The sequence below is a fragment of the Poecilia mexicana genome, unplaced genomic scaffold, assembly GCF_051168715.1.
Source record: "Poecilia mexicana isolate PSO_F unplaced genomic scaffold, ASM5116871v1 scaffold_22, whole genome shotgun sequence".
NCBI lineage: Eukaryota > Metazoa > Chordata > Actinopteri > Cyprinodontiformes > Poeciliidae > Poecilia > Poecilia mexicana.
The window spans coordinates 25,337,282-25,354,003 of NW_028263391.1; the positions used below are offsets into that span (position 1 = coordinate 25,337,282).

The 16,722-nt window shown below is 43.4% G+C and overlaps 1 protein-coding gene across 1 annotated transcript in view; it reads left to right on the forward strand.

Moving 5' to 3' along the window:
* The window catches only part of LOC106932438 (leucine-rich repeat and fibronectin type-III domain-containing protein 5), an 84,374-nt gene that overhangs the window by 54,223 nt on the left and 13,429 nt on the right, over positions 1 to 16,722 (forward strand). The window contains exons 3-6 of the mRNA XM_088002638.1: positions 14,567 to 14,790; positions 15,882 to 16,010; positions 16,096 to 16,276; positions 16,527 to 16,682. Coding sequence (XP_087858764.1) covers positions 14,594 to 14,790; positions 15,882 to 16,010; positions 16,096 to 16,276; positions 16,527 to 16,682 — 663 coding nt within the window. The 5' untranslated portion in view covers positions 14,567 to 14,593. The remainder of the gene's footprint in view (positions 1 to 14,566; positions 14,791 to 15,881; positions 16,011 to 16,095; positions 16,277 to 16,526; positions 16,683 to 16,722) is intronic.

Here is a 16,722-nt window from a genome sequence, read left to right on the forward strand (position 1 = left end):
GTCTCCATTCCATCGTGCATTGATTTTAGTCTGAGGAGCGAAAGCAGGGAAGTTATGAAACTCTAATAAAAGTCAAAAAGTGACTCACATTAGAAAAATACTGAAAATATCAAGTTTAAAAACTGTAACTAACAGAAAAACAAGATAAATGTTTTAAGTGAAAGTAGCTGGAAATAAAGATGAAAAATGTGAAATTTAACAGGAAAAGAATCATCATTTCTAGAAACATTTTCTGTTATTTTCAGGAGCTTTAAGTTTCAAAAAGGAACCAGAAAGTTAGAGAAAAACAACCTGCAATATTTATTTATCACTTTTCACAGATGAAGCACAACATATTCAGTCTAATGTGAAATTATTCAAACTCCTGAACTGAGATTTTAGATTATTATTTGGTGAAGTTTGATAAAACATTCAGTCAGATGAGTGAAGATCAGGTTAATGTTCCTGTTTTTATCGATATTTAAACAAAGTGGTGATAAAATAATCTGTACTGTTGATGACCTTCATGCATATTAACTCTGATATTTTTAGAAATGATATTTTTTCATTGACATGAAGGTTTTGAGATTGGAAGGACTCTTTGCCATCACCCTGATCTGTTCAGTCTCTACAAGATGAGAGCTGGGACTTTGACTAGGACACTCCAAAGGTTAATAGTACAATCAAAAGTGTAATATTAAAACATTTGTTTGATTTATTAAAACCTACTGGATGATCACTGTAAGTGTTAATTCTCCAGCTGGTCATCAGGGATGGACTCAAACATTTTATCACATCTGTTCATGAAGCTTTTCTCAGTTTCTGCCTGAATTATCCAGAGTTTGGCATCAGGATCTTCTGCCTCCACTTCTACAGTTAAACTACAGCTGTGATGTTATTTATGTCTCATATAAACAGCTTTAATGCTGCTTCAGTTTTAATAATGTATATGATGATGCAATCCATGTGCAACGCTGATGGTCTTTTTGCACAACAAGCTGCACAAACCAGTGGACCTGATTGTTGGATATGTTAGCATATTCAGCTGCTTCATTAACGCTTTGGAGCCGTTTGTGTTTCACTAAGACTCTTGTTTTCCTCTCTGTGTTCAGACTGTTGCAGATGCTCCTCCACTTCGCCTGGAGCTGCTTGTGGCTTTTCCAGCATGGCTGCCTCTGCAGCTTCAGCCTCTGATGTGAACATTTCTCTGATTCCTCCTGCTGAGCGGATCTGATCTCCTTCATCCTCTGGTCCATTCCCTCTTTTCTTCTACCGCCTCACTCAACATTAAGAGTTTTATTCTCATTTTCTTTTTCTTCAGGTTATCAGATTCAGTTTCTGGAGGTTGTTTTGCTAATATCTGTGATTCTGCTGCTCAGTAAAATCCCCGACTTCTTTTTCTCTGCAGTGGTAAACGTCTCTGCACCAGAACGGCTGCTGTGCTCCTCTTTTCACATTCTTCATTGAAATTTGTTAAATTGTGAACTTTGGGTCGAAGCCTAATCGTATTTGTATCCCTGAGTCCAGAGGCCGTCCCCACGTCGTCTCACTGCTCCTCCTGAAATAAGATAAAGCCACAGATGCAGAGAGTTTCTGTTCTTAGAAACATCCCCACAAACCAGAAGTGACAGAAAACTGAGAAAAAAAGCAGCAGAGTTCCCCAACACTTCCTTTAGTTTGTGTTTAGCAGAACATCCTGCCCACTTCTGGAATCATTCTCACATTTTGCATCATTTCTTTGAAGCAAAAATTTAAACATAACAGAAAAACATTGTTTTGTTCTTTTGCAGTTTTATTATTTGTCTCCTGTTACTTTCTCACTCTGTGTTCATTTGTGTCACACATTCTGCTAACCGCTACAGACCTGCGGGTAAACCCAGCCAGGCATGACTGCAGCAGATTCACATGAGAAAATCCAGCATAAATCCAGATTATTTTCAAATTATGTTGGTTTGTTCTGAAGTTAACCTGGAAGATCCAGGACTGAGAAAAACTCTGAAAGTGTTGAAGTTCTTTGTAGCTATGACCAAATGTGACGCGTTTCCTTCAAACATAACCGTTAAGTTCATAAAACTGAAATGTTCCAGGAAAGTAACGAGTATTTATCAGGAGAGAAACGGCTGAAATCTAAACCGGCATACCAGAAGGCTCCAGTCAGAACCTGAAAAAAGGGATTTATTCTGTTAAAATCTACATAATTAAATACATTTACATGTTAAAATCTTAACCCTGATGTGTTTCGTATATTTTTATGTTATATGGATATAGATAAATGGTGTGCAGGCCCGGTGGGAGTCCTCTGACTGCGTCCTGCTTCATGGCGTCGCGGTTTGATGGATGTTCTGATGTTGGTCGGGTCATAATGGACGGAGGGGACCGGCCCAAACACACAACATGGTTTTATCATTACACTGAAGCTCCGTTATGAAACTGGTCTGTTCTGTCGCTCAGAGCGCCCCCTGTGGGCCAACAGTCATGATGCAGACATGCCTCTTCTTACCCAGCAGGGTTCGACCCATCAGACTCTGATTACATTAAAACTACGGAACATTTTGATCACAGAACCATTCATAAAGAAATTAGACGATTTATATTTCTAATTTGTTCTGGTTCTGGTTGTTTCCTCCACCTGTCCCCTGGTGCTTTTGTTAACTGCTGATGTATGTGGAACATTAGAGGAAGTGCTCTGCGGTTGCCCATATATGGACTGTTGTCTTTGGAGAAATAAGCTATCATCTCCCTCCACAGGAAATGGACTGCCTACGCCTTTTAATGAGCTGTGTGTGTGTGTGTGTGTGTGTGTGTGTGTGTGTGTGTGTGTGTGCGTGCGTGTGTGTGTGTGTGTGTGTGTGTGTGTGTGTGTGTGTGTGTGTGTCAAAAAGAACCTTTTAGTTTACACAGTGTCAGCAGCCTGTAGACTTAAGTATAACTCACAGATGAGTCATTAGATCGTCACAAGATGAAAAATAAATAAATGTTTTCATGGATTTCATTCAGTTCTGATTAAACCTTCAGTTCAGTCTTAATTAATTAGAAGTTTCTGCTTTAGCTCCATGAAACTTGAGGCAGGAACCAGGCAGTGATTTTTAATCGGTTTCAGAGTTGGCTCTTGTGAGCTGGTCGTCGTTGGGTTGTAATCTCTCTGCTCGTTTCTTCTCACTTTAGAAACAAGAAAACAGAAAAACTCCAGCAGCAAAGTCCCTTTAAAATGTGTGTGTTGTGCCTTTCTGATGACTTTGTACTGAATTAGATCTGATATTAAATATGAGTGTGACAGAACCACAGCTTTGATTTTGATCACAATAGGAACTGGACTCGGCTGCCATCAGCTTTGTTTAGGAAAGTTCTGGAAAAACTACAAAATGATTCCAGCCTGCAGAAGCTGATCTGACACTTTTCCCTGACTTGACCTCCTTCCTCTTCCTGACCACAAGCGCCTGAAGGCAGCAACCGCCGCCTGGAGGGAACTGATTCACCTGAATCTCCCAAACAAAAGGAATCACTTCAGCAGACAGATCCTGAACACCTGCTGTTCAGGATGAACATCAGAGTTTCTGTCAGTCAAGCTGAGGTTCAAACCCAGAAACCTCAAAGTCAGAGAAACTTTACTGTAGATCCGTCTCTGCTGCTCAAACATCAGAACCGTTTCTTTAAACGTGTTAATTCACTAACAGACATGGAAGTGATTTATATCTGGTCATGTGTTTTACTTTGTGAAATGCTCCTAGTTTTACTTTGTGTTGAAAATGAAAAACACTGGATTGGATTCAAGTGAATCAAACATCCAGCTGCTGCAGCAGCAGCAGCTGCAGCTCCTGCAGCTGCTGCTGCTGCTGCTGCTGCTGCTGCTGCTGCTGCTGCTGCTGCTGCAGCAGGGCTTGAAGAGAGAAAACACAGTAAAACTCTGAGTCAAAGAGAAGCTAAAGCATTAATGGCAGCTGCATCCAGATGTGAAAACCTGACAGGAATCACATTCTGTATGTACTGGACTGAATTAAACTTTAATAATCATCTCTGTGTTTTAAAAGTTTTTCTCCTCTTTTCCTCAGATTTTACTCCTTCAGACTGAACCAGTTAAATCCTGTCAGTGTTGATCTTTATTCACCTGCTTCTGTTTTCATCAGCAGAACCAAGAAAAGGTTTTCATAATTATAAGTAACTATAAGGTTAAACAACAGGACAACATTATGTGTGTCCTGTAGAGTGGTCAGAGCTGACTGGACCTTCAGCACCACGGACAGCTCCGGGTCGATTGCATTTTAAAGGGACGGTTCACAGTTTTTACTGCTGTTCTATTTTAACTTATCAAATAATTTATTCGGTGCAGATCAAACTGAGTGTTTTTGTTCTGATGCGTTTACTTGAGGTTCTTGTTATAACTGGAAGTTTTATTTAATTTTGTTTCAATGACTCCTTTAAATTTAAACTTTAACATCTTTAACAGTGCAGCTCCATCGAGCAGAAAAAGCATTAAACTCCAACCTACTTCCACTTCGAGTCACACAGCAGGTTATGAGTCGATGTTAATATTTTTTCTGTTTTGTTGAGCTGATAAATTCATTTACAGCCATTAATAATTCAGCGTAACATGAGACAGACATGTAAACGGACTGAACCAAGCTGCAGTGCTGAGCTCAGCAAACATCTACTCTTAATTTATTTTATGTTAGTCGGGTCTGGCTCTTCACTTATTTGGAGTTTCTTGTTCAAAGCCTGAAACATGAAGAGTTCAGATCATCCTGACCTCCAGTCACTGTTAATTATTAATCACCTCAAACATGAAATATGTTTGGAGCCAAAACCAAAATGAGCTGGTCTGAGGTCAGTCCTTATACGTCTGGTTTGTATTTACATCTGTGTGTGTGTGTGTGTGTGTGTGTGTGGTGAGCAGCTGATCTGTGTTTAACCCAGATTCTCTGGCGATTAGCCAGCAGATATCGATAAGACTCGCTCTGATGTCATCACACTTCTTATCCGCCTGACATGATGAGAGGATCAAACATTTCAGCGTCACTCCTCACGTTTATCCAGGAATGGTTGATTTTTAACAGAAATGTCTGCAGGAGGAGGGAAGGAACAGATTACTGACATCAGCCTCTGAAAATGAGATTTTTTTCTAAGCAAATTATGTTTAAAATCTAAACCAAACGTCTGTTTGCCAAACTCATAACTCGGTCAACTTTACTAAAATGTTAAAATTCTCTTCCAGTTGTGCCAAAGAAACGCTCTGATGTTTTAACCCATCAGGAGAGTTTGAATAATTTTGCTCAGATTTGATCAATTTAACTCTTTAGTTTGTTTGGTCTGAAGCTGTTGGGACAGTTATCAGTAAATGTATTGATAATGAGTTATGCTCAATAAATTAGTGAAATGTTCATTTATCTCAGTCACTATCAAATGGATTCATTTCACACAGATCAATGTTTTAAAGCCTTTTTCTGTTAATGCAGTCGATGAAAATACAACATTTAATATTAGAACAAAAAATATTTTGAATGCAGAAATTTAACATCTGCTTAAAGGTAATTTTCTGTTAGTTTGACAAATGAGCCTCATATTCTAATGGACATCTTTATGTCCACAGGCATCATAACACCGTTTCACATATTTCTGTCCTTTAAATGTTTTCTGGTTTATGGTCATTTGCAGAATTTCACCATGAAGCAGCCAAAGCCAGCAGATTCTCACCTCAGTTCAGACGAGTTTCAGTTTTTCTACAGTAATAAGAAACCCAGCCGACCTCGCAGTCGGCTGCTGACTGTTTCCGTCCCAAACATCCTTAGAACCGTCCGTCTCCTCAGCTGTAACTCTGCAGTTCAGCTGTTTGCCCAGCAGAACCGGTTCCTCCGGCTCGGCGCTCAGAAACACCTGGGAGCCGTTTGCTTCAGCCTCGTTCTGCTGCTCCACTGGAGCCGACGCGCCACAGTTTGTGCTCAAGGGCACCGTGGACGCAGCGGTGACGTTTAAAAGACTTTAACAGGGTTTCTGTCGGCTTAGGGGACAAACGCTGATGGAGCCCAGCACTCGGTTGGACCACGGCGCTTCAGTTTGAGGAAGGCTGGAACTGTTTTTATTGCTGAGACACGATAAGACAGAAGAAGGAAAGTAAACAGTGGAGGAAGGTTTCTGCATGTTTAATGTGCGCTGGCTGTGATTCACCTTTCCTCCTTCCTTCGGTCCATTATCAGACTGAATGTTCCTCCTCTGAACTTGAATAGCTTCTTTCTGGCATTTTCATGTGAATGTGCTGCTGTGTAAATAATGAAAGAGTGTGCTCATGTTTGGATGCATGTAAATTATTCACCCTTTCCTCTGCCTCACACACACACACACACACTCCGTCAGATTGTCTGCACGCCACAGTCCTGCCTGTGTCTCAGTGTCCATCTGTCTCTGTGTCTCATGTCTTATTGAAAACCTCAGATGAAGATGATGTCAAGACAACGTTTGTTTTCCTCCAGAGACAAACATCAGAGTCAGTCGGCCTTCAGGCCTGCAGACATGATCTGTTACATCCTGCAGCTGGACTCAGGGCGACTGAACGTCTTTATTAGGTAACATCGATGTCAGATAGATAGAAGTCATTCCCATGGAGGGTTAGTCTCATTTCTGTTGCTGATATTCAGCTCAATTTAGCCCCACATGTTTCCTCCCAACAGGTTGTGAGCATCCTGAGCTACACAGAAACCCAGACAGTCATCTAAAATCAAAGAGAGATGTTACAGTAGCAGAGTGCAGGATCATCCAGAGCTCAGATGCATTTAGTCTTCTGCATTTCTACAAGCATTCAGGTGGGAATGTCTCAGGCTCCCTGTCTGCCGCAAACAGCAGCATCTTTATGAAAATCTTACAAAGATATAAAAACTCAGACCAAAGGTTGGACGGGTTTTCTGAACAGTGTGAGATAATCTGCAGTTTGTCATCAGGACCAGCTTCCTGCTCAGACTGATGATCGATGATGGATCTGAGCCTCTGATGTAACGGCTGAGGAGTGAAGGATGTCCTCCTGCTGCTGATCGAGTGTCAGAAACGCAGGAGAAGAACAGATTAATAATCCAGGAGAATCTTTATTTAGTTTGAGACTAAACGTTTACAAACTGTGACGTTAATAAATGAATTAACAACATGGTAAAAGTTGCTGCTATGTTTTCACTTTACAAACAGCAGCTGATGCCAAGCCAGTGATGGCTGACCGCTGCATGACCACTGGAGACAAATCTGCCATAAACCTACAGAAACATTTCATTTATACATTAAACTGGCTGCAAAATGACCACATAAGAAGGAAACTTGGCTGGACTGTGTTTGTAGATCAGCAAACTCCCTCCTGTAGCATCTAGATGATCCAGCTCTAGAGGACTGACTGCTCGGTTCGCTCTCCTCACCTGTCAATATTTCATAATGATTGATGAACAACATTACAGTCAGACCAGCTTATAATACCCAGCAAAGTGTTTGCACAGCAATAACCAGACCGTTTTTCATTTTAATGACCTTTGAATAAACTCATCAAGTTCGTATCTTTTCAGTTCCATAATTAGTTGACTTGTTTATGAGAGTTCAGTCTGAGTTCAATTAGACAGAAATAAAGCAGGAGCTGCAGTGGCTGCAGCGACGCAGGAACATACAGGAAGTCATCTCCCAGCAGAGCTGCATTAAACACTCCTGCTTCTCTCTCCGTTCGGCTGGATGGGATTTTCTAGGGAGCAGATTTTATTTATTATTCAGAGAAAAATGTGACTCTGGAGTTATTTTAGCTCCAGATCTCCTGACTCGCTCTCTCCCTGCTGTCTCTCATTAGCATAGCGGGATGTGATGAGGATCCTCCACGTTTCCCACACAAGCAGACGAACAATGTGTCATTACAAGCTGATGTCATAATGTGTTCGCCATGCCCTCCCACAATGCTTCACTCTGCAGGCCAATCCCATTTCCCTGATCTGCACATAAACAAACCAAAACGGCGTCTTTGTGTTTAGAAGCATGAGAGCGTGATGGAAACGCGTTTCTGCCTTTCCTCCCTCCGTTCTGCTCTTTCTCCATCCATCCACATCAAACGCACTTCAGCGGCAGAACGCTGCTGACACACACAGTTAATTAATTATGAATTGGAAAAGCATAACAATGCAGGAGAGCAGAGGAAAGCTGAGAGAGAGAGCAGATCGATGAACTAGGGTGTGTGTGTGTGTGTGTGTGTGCTGGACAGACTGGCGATCTATGAAACGAGTTTCACTTTCAGTTCTTCAGACGTTTTTCCATTTATTCACATATAATAAACATGTTTGATGATTTCAGTCATTATGTTTGACATCATAAACCTGAAATAACTTTTAGTACCAAAGTGTCATGTTGTTGCTCTTTGTTCTCTTGATGATTTTCACTTCAGATTATAAATCAGAACTTCCTTCATTTCCAGTAATAATGTAAAACATTATTCCATCTTTTTTTGTCTCATTAAGTTTCTCACAGATTGTATATAAAAAGTTAAGCAGAACTTTTTGTTTTTCATGCTGCCAGATTCATATTGTAAAGTAAAAAGTCCTGCAGTTTCTGCACAAATTTATAGTTAAAAGTAAAAACAATATTCCGTCTATTTGCCCAGTGGCTGAAACATGGTGGCAGATAAAATGTTCAAAGCTTCGACCCTCTGCTGATGGTGAAGGAGAAGAAAAGAGAAATTCTCCATCATGGGACTAAAAACTTTCATTTATTCTCTTTGTCATTGTTCGTGTTTTAACTTCTGTTGCATTTCATCCGGACTGTTGGAGTGGAGCAGCCTGACCCACTTAGGTTGTTTAAATAAATGATTGTTGCCTCTTGGTGGAGCTTAATTAAAAGCTCAGTGAAACCCAGGAGGGCTCATTACAACAACCAGAACATTTTCTGTCATTTTATCTGCGACTTTATTCTGTCGCTTGTTTTCATTGTTTTCTGCATCAGAGTTTGACCAATAATAATTTCTAGTTCACATGAAGCTTCAGCTAACGCTAACGTTAGCCTCTACAGCCCAGCTTTCTATCCAAGCTCCTGAAGCTTTGCTCAGATTAACAGATTAATTATATAAATATCTTTAAAAAGTATTTGTTCAATAATTTACTCCAAACGAGTTCCTGAATAGAAAATGTTATTTTTTTGCTGCCTGGTTTTCCATGTGATTGATTACAGACTAAAAGTCCAACCATAAATATTTAGTTTCCTAAATTTGTTTTCATCTGAACACGTCCAACTTCGTCTCTTTATGTTTTCACTGAATGTAATTTTTACTCATCTGCACTCAGTGCAGTGCTGGACATCAGAGCCTCATGTGGGCTTTAAGCATCTTGACCTCTGCCACTGTGGACCATTTGGAACGTACGACCTTTGACCCACCGAGGGTCTGAGTGAGGATCAGCCATGCTGCTTTCTGTCTGCTATTTATCTGCAGATCAGCAGGAGGGTCTGTGGGGTCACCAGGTCAGGGTTGGGGTCGGGGTCAGGGTCAGGGTAGGGGGTCAGGGCAGGGGTAGGGGACGGGGTAGGGGTCAGGGTCGGGGTAGGGGTCAGGGCAGGGGTAGGGGACGGGGTCAGGGTAGGGGTCAGGGTTGAGTTCAGGGTCAGGGTAGGGGTCAGGGCAGGGGTAGGGGACGGGGTCAGGGTAGGGGTCAGGGCAGGGGTAGGGGTCAGGGTAGGGGTCAGGGTTGAGTTCAGGGTCGGGGTAGGGGTTGGGGTCAGGGTAGGGGTCAGGGTTGAGTTCAGGGTCGGGGTAGGGGTTGGGGTCAGGGTCAGGGTAGGGGTCAGGGCAGGGGTAGGGGTCAGGGTAGGGGTCAGGGTTGAGTTCAGGGTCAGGGTAGGGGTCAGGGCAGGGGTAGGGGTCAGGGTAGGGGTCAGGGTTGAGTTCAGGGTCGGGGTAGGGGTCAGGGTAGGGGTCGGGGTAGGGGTCAGGGTCGGGGTAGGGGTCGGGGTAGGGGTCAGGGTAGGGGTCAGGGTCGGGGTAGGGGTCAGGCTGCGCCCCCTACAGGTTCAGCTCGTGGCTTTTAGGAAACGGGTTTATTGAAAAGTTCTGTTTGTGTTTGGGTTAAATGACGTGAACTCTGTCCTGTTGGTGATGTAGTGAGATCCACCATGTTGGATTAAAATGGCCATAAAACCATAAAATAATATTTATTTCCTATCCTTTGATGTCTGTAAGGAAATGAGTTTTTATGATGTCACATCCTGATTACAGCAGAGTGTTAAATCTTCAGTGAATTACAATGAGTTCAGATTAAAAGGAGCTTTTAGATCTACAGATCTATAGATCTGTGTGTTTTGAAACTTTTATCTCGTGGAGTGAATGTAGCTGTAAGCAGATTTATAAACCAGGAGGATATTCTGAGAAACATCAGTTTTTGTTGCCATGTTTTGAATGTTTTCATTCTGAAACTCATCTGTGAGTTTCCAGGTTTCATAAACGGCATAAATCAGGTGAAATGGCTCCATTTTGAATGAAGTCTGCACTGCTCTCCATCTGCACCTCAGAAGTCTGGATGGCTTTTAAAACAAGCAGAGGAACCACTTCAGTCAAGAACCTTCAGCGTCTCTCATGTAAACACTCTGATAGTAACGTTACGGCAGAGAAACTGTTTGTTGAACATTATATAATCTGATAGCCGCTGATGGATGCACTCTGTTTGGAACGGTGCTGTGATGTGATGCTGTGGACCAGAACCATGAATCAGGCACTTACCCCCCGGCCTTCTCCGGTTTCTGCTTCTCCTCCCTTTGCATCATAATCCTGATGAGAGCATTCATAACCTGCTCTGAAATCGATACTGGAGTGGAGTACATGTGTCTCCATATGCTGCATGTTTAATGTGTTTGGACCAAACATGCTGTCTCAGAGTGGAGGAAGGCTTTACGGGAATCAGCGCTCCGCTCCGATCAGGCCGACCTTCACAGTCGGCTCAGGTTCCTGCAGCTCAGGCTCTGCTGTAAATCATGTGCCTGGGAATGGATTCAGTCCAATCTGGTTCCATCCAGCAGGAGTCATGATGGAAGATGAGCTGCTGGAGAAGATCAGCATGATGGGAGAATGACCTCCTTCAGCCTGCTTACAGCTGAAACTGCAAAGTTTCATTTAACTGAATGTGTTGATGTGAATCAGTCGTTAGATTACTGTTATATTTAACAAAGTTAAAGTTTGGTTTATGTTTGCACACTGAGGCAAAAGCCTTAATGCTGCTCTTATCAAAGTCAATCTGTTGGACTTTAACTTGGCATTGAGTGGCAAACTGTTGGACAGGAAACATAAAAAATACGTACAGCATGAAAAGATTTAAAGTGTACTTTTGTTGGCACAAGAGAAGCTTCAAGCTTCAAGTTCTTTTCATAAAAAATAGTAAAATAGAATATTAATCGCTTACAAGTTTTGCCAAGTGTTACAGGCCCAGCCTTTCCCTAGGCGGCGGTAGAGAGCAGCATCTGGGGGTTGAAGAAGAAGAAAAAGAGCTGAGTGTTAGTTTTAGAGACTCCAGATGTGCAGCTTCAAGTTTTCATCTCCTCCTCCTTGTTTGCCGCCAGCGGAGCAGAACCTTTAAGGTCACCTGCAGCCGAAATAGACTAACTAGGTGACACAAGTAAAGATCCAACAAGCAGCAGAAACAGCAGCTGGTTCTCTAAACGTTTCATCTTCTTTAGGTGATGGTAGAATTACGTCTCATTCCTTTAATATCCATATTTTGATTTAAATTAATAAACTCAACATGGCAGCAGAAGTCATGTAGATTTAAAATGCTTTGATTTGGAGAAACTGATTTTTAAACGTCTGGAAGTTTTGACTGCAGAGACTCTGGAGACTGTTCTCATCCACTTTCATTTATGTGTGTGTGTGTGTGTGTGTGTGTGTGTGTGTGTGTGTGTGTGTGTGTGTGTGTGTTAGGTATGTGATGGTTAGGGTTAGGAAAAGGGTAAAGGTCAGTTTAGGCTGTAGAAATGAATGGAAGTCAATGGAAAGTCCCCACAAAGATAGCAACACAAACGTGTGTGTGTGTGGGTATGTGTGTGTGTGTGTGTGGGTGTGTGTGTGTGTGTGTGTGGGTGTGTGTGTGGGTATGTGTGTGTGCGTGTGTGTGTGTGTGTGTGTGTGGGTATGTGTGTGTGTGTGTGTGCGTGTGTGGGTGTGTGTGTGCGTGGGTATGTGTGTGTGTGTGTGTGTGTGTGTGTGTGGGTATGTGTGTGTGGGTGTGTGTGTGCGTGTGTGGGTGTGTGTGTGCGTGGGTATGTGTGTGTGTGTGTGTGTGTGTGTGTGTGTGGGTATGTGTGTGTGGGTGTGTGTGTGGGTATGTGTGTGTGCGTGTGTGTGTGTGTCTGTGTGTGTGTGTGTGTGTGTGTGTGTGTGGGTATGTGTATGTGTGTGTGTGTGTGTGGGTGTGTGTGTGTGTGTGTGTGTGTGTGGGTGTGTGTGTGTGTGTATGTGTGTGTGGGTATGTGTGTGTGGGTATGTGTGTGTGGGTATGTGTGTGTGTGTGGGTATGTGTGTGTGGGTATGTGTGTGTGTGTGGGTATGTGTGTGTGGGTATGTGTGTGTGGGTATGTGTGTGTGTGTGGGTATGTGTGTGTGGGTATGTGTGTGTGTGTGGGTATGTGTGTGTGTGTGGGTATGTGTGTGTGGGTATGTGTGTGTGGGTATGTGTGTGTGTGTGGGTATGTGTGTGTGGGTATGTGTGTGTGTGTGGGTATGTGTGTGTGTGTGGGTATGTGTGTGTGGGTATGTGTGTGTGTGTGGGTATGTGTGTGTGGGTATGTGTGTGTGGGTATGTGTGTGTGGGTGTGTGTGTGTATGTGTGTGTGGGTGTGTGTGTGTGCGTGCGCGTGTGTGTGTGTGTGTAGGGTTGGGATTTCTGGGGAATTCTGTGGACGGTCCGGCTCTTCTGTGAAACAGAATCACATTTTTCACACCACTACAAACGGAGCTTAATTTGTCTTCCTTACCCATAATCCCTTTGGTTAATTCACCGTCACATCTGATCCCAGCAGGGCTGAAAGTCACTCTGAGTGACCCAAGTTACCCGCTGGGCTCGGTTCTGCTAACTTTAGCAGCATCCTGTGTTCTGGATCCGCTCACGGTTTACGTGAAACAGGAAGTAGCGAACCCGACCCCGCCCCTCCCACCCCTGTTTCCCTTTCACACCTCAGCACTCATTTTAATTAGCCTCTCTCTGATAACTCTCCCTCATTTCCTTCCCTTGTCTGTCTGCCACTCTCACTGAGCTCATCAGAGTCATTTCTCAGTAATTAATGAGCCGATATCTGCTGGGGGAGTCGGGGTCACACGCCCTCCGCCCGTCTGTGTTGGACGGTCCCATGACTCATTCTGGAGGAAAGAAACGGTTCGACCTCCAGCAGGGCAGCCGCTTTTAGTTCAGTGATTACAAAAAGAAATGAAAAGCACAGAAGAGGTTTTCATTTAATAATGAGATATGATAAATCTTTCAGACAAAAGAAGAATCACAAATTCAGGTTTAATAAGATGGAGCTCAGTGATGAGAGCTTCAGTTAAACAGTTCAGCTTTTTATTTGCCTCCATCTTGATTCATAATTAATGCGAACAACAACAGGTGCAGACATAAAATGATCGGCTCTGTTGGTTTATTTTCACTTTAAATCCTGTTTCATGGTTGGATCATCACGGCGTTGAATGAACTGAGAGATTTTGGAGGAAATTATTCTCCGTCTCTAGTCAGGCCTAATTAATGCTGATCGTTTTATTTCAGGCTCACATTTTAATCTCCAGTTTGGAACAAACTATTTTCTGGAAGTTTTATATTTAATCCTAATTCACAACATTAATCTTCAGTTATTCAGAGTTTATGAACTCCTCTGGGTTCTGATACACAATGCTAAAGGACACCACTGTGTGTTTTGAATTTGCCTTTTTGCTTCTGACTATATTAATTATTCTGCCTCGTTTCTAAACGAGGTTCGACTGAAGTTCAACCAGACGGCGTTCTGCTCTCATGAGGTCTGCTCTCATTTAGTTTATCGATGTTCTTCACTGCATCTGTGGGATCCTGGACTTATTCCGTCTTTATTTTCTCATGTCCTTCAATGTTTTTATTTATAAACCAATCCTGTCCAGTAATTAGCTACAAGCATTTCCATGGTATTAAACTTTATGCTCTGGTCTAAATCAACTCACTAGTTTTTAGAAATGCTCAGAAATGTTCTTTATGTGGAAATATGTCCTTAAAGCAGCAGCTTGTTCCCTCCATCCTGCTCCCATCATGCACTTCTTCTGGCTGAGTGAGATCAGAAAACCTCTGATTTCTCCAGAAAGAAATGTGCAGCAGGATCCAAACAGCAGCAACCTGCCCAGGTCTGGCTTTACAAGCTGGAAGTATTTCACAAGATGCCAAAACCATGAAAAACAGGAAATCCATAAAGGACTGGTTCACGATTCCTGGGCCTAGTAAAAGCCCAGATCTTGGTGTGGTTGAGAGTGGCACAAACTTTCCTGAATCCAAAGTCAGAGATGGTTAATGGCTGCAAGATGCTCACTTTGGTGAAATTCTATCAATTAACCAAAAATCAACCCGACTTCTGAAGTCTTCTGTTCTGTCCACCTGTCCAGGTGTCCGACCAGGTGAGGATCCTAACCATGGAGAGGCTGTTGCTCTGCGTGATCCTGGCGGTTTCCATGGCGGTGCGGGCACAGATCTGTCCGAAGCGCTGCGTCTGCCAGATCCTGTCACCGAACCTGGCGACGCTCTGCGCAAAGAAAGGTCTCCTGTTTGTGCCGCCAAACATCGACCGGCACACGGTGGAGCTGCGGCTGGCCGACAACTTCGTAACAAGGTGACGACTGCATGAGAGACAGCCAGATCAGTCCGCGAGGTCAGTGCGGCGCCGCACGGCCGAGTTACTTCAGCTGGCAGCCATGGCCTCCATGTGGCACCGTGTGAAGCCAACGCTCCGCTCTGAAATCCTGCAGCTACGCTGACAGAAAAACAAGAACTTCTCCAACAGAAACCTTCATGTCTTACAACTACAGTGTTTTACTTCTAACGATGTTGATTACAGGGTTCCACTGTTTATGGTCTTTATTAATAAAAACAAGCATTTTTATCCAGAGTCCAAACTCTTTCACACCAAACCGGGCTGCAGTTCCTCCTTTTCTGCTGACATTTCTTCCAGTTTCTTTGCAATGTTGCTAAATCTCAGACTGACTGGCTGAAGGCTGTCTGTGAACATCAGGTTTGAAGGCTTGGGTTTTATGTCTGGACTTTGACTGGACCATTCTAACACATGGATCCAAAGCAGTCCATCATTCCTCCCCTATATGAAAGTGGCTCATTCCCTTTGCCCACTGCATGTCTGCCAGTCAGGCCAGAGAGAGTTTGCTGTCCTCTGATCATATATCCAGTGAACAGCAGTAGTACCAGTAATCCCTGTAACACTGACAAATGGAAGATAAATTGAGTCCTTTGCAGTGAGGAGAAACAAAACTGGTTGCAGAGACATTAATCTACACGAGGCGACAGCGCCAGAATCTTCTGGTGAATATAAATCAATATTGGAGTTGAAGGCAGAGATCACTTGATTGTGGGAACAAACTGAGCTGCCACTGGGTGCAGATGAACCCGTTTGGGTAGAAGAGGCTCTTCCAGGCCCTGGAGGAAGTCATGGTTGGTCCACAGTCGCTGGAGCAGATGGCAGAGGATGACAGAGAACTCTTCATGCCTGCAGATTTTTGAATGAGCTGTGAAGGATAACATGTGAAACCTTTTGCATGAAAGAGGTTTCCACCATTCTCTCATTAAGTTGATCCTTACTGTAGGAGTTCAGCAGACAGACGGTAGAGTTTGGTAAAGCAGCTCCGCTGGGTTATGTGATCAAAACGCTGCATGAGGTCTGATGTTTATTTACTCTCTGGTTTGTGTCAACAGCGTGAAAAGGAAAGACTTTGCAAACATGACGCGGCTGGTGGACCTGACGTTATCCAGAAACACCATCTCATACATCACACCTCATGCCTTTTCAGACCTAGAAAATCTCCGAGCGCTTCACCTCAACAGGTAAGACGTCAACAGGGAGCAGTGCAGAGCGCGCTGGCGGTGAAAATGCTTGGATTATTCCGTCTTTGCTGTTTCTGTGCTGCAGCAACCGTCTGACGAGGATCGGCAACGACACGTTCAGCGGGATGTCAAAGCTTCACCACCTGATCCTCAACAACAACCAGCTGGTGCTGATCCATCAGGGAGCGTTCAACGACCTGCTGGCGCTGGAGGAGCTGGACCTGAGCTACAACAACCTGGACTCTATTCCATGGGAGGCCATTCAGGTCGCGCCGCACATTCAGGCTAAAAGATTAAAGTCAATTATGGATAAATCAAACACTCCTTTTTAACCCTTCGTATTCTATTTAAAAGAGATGGCACTTTGACTATGAGAAGTGGGGATAACATATAAAAATGTGGTTTCATTTCTCCACCTCCCTCCATCCATAACCTTGTCATGCTTGGCAACAATGAAACATCTCTAGTGAAAGCAAAGGAAATTTTAAAATATGTATTTTTCTCTTCCTTATGCAGAGAATGACGAGCCTCCACACACTGAGCTTAGACCACAACATGCTGGATTACATTCCAGAAGGAACCTTTTCCCTTCTGCAGAAACTCAACCGCCTGGACGTCACCTCCAACAAACTCCAGAAGCTGCCACCAGACCCCCTGTTTCAGCGGGCGCAGGTACAAAGCCCAAAGCTCAGCAGCAGCCAGAAGCCAGTGT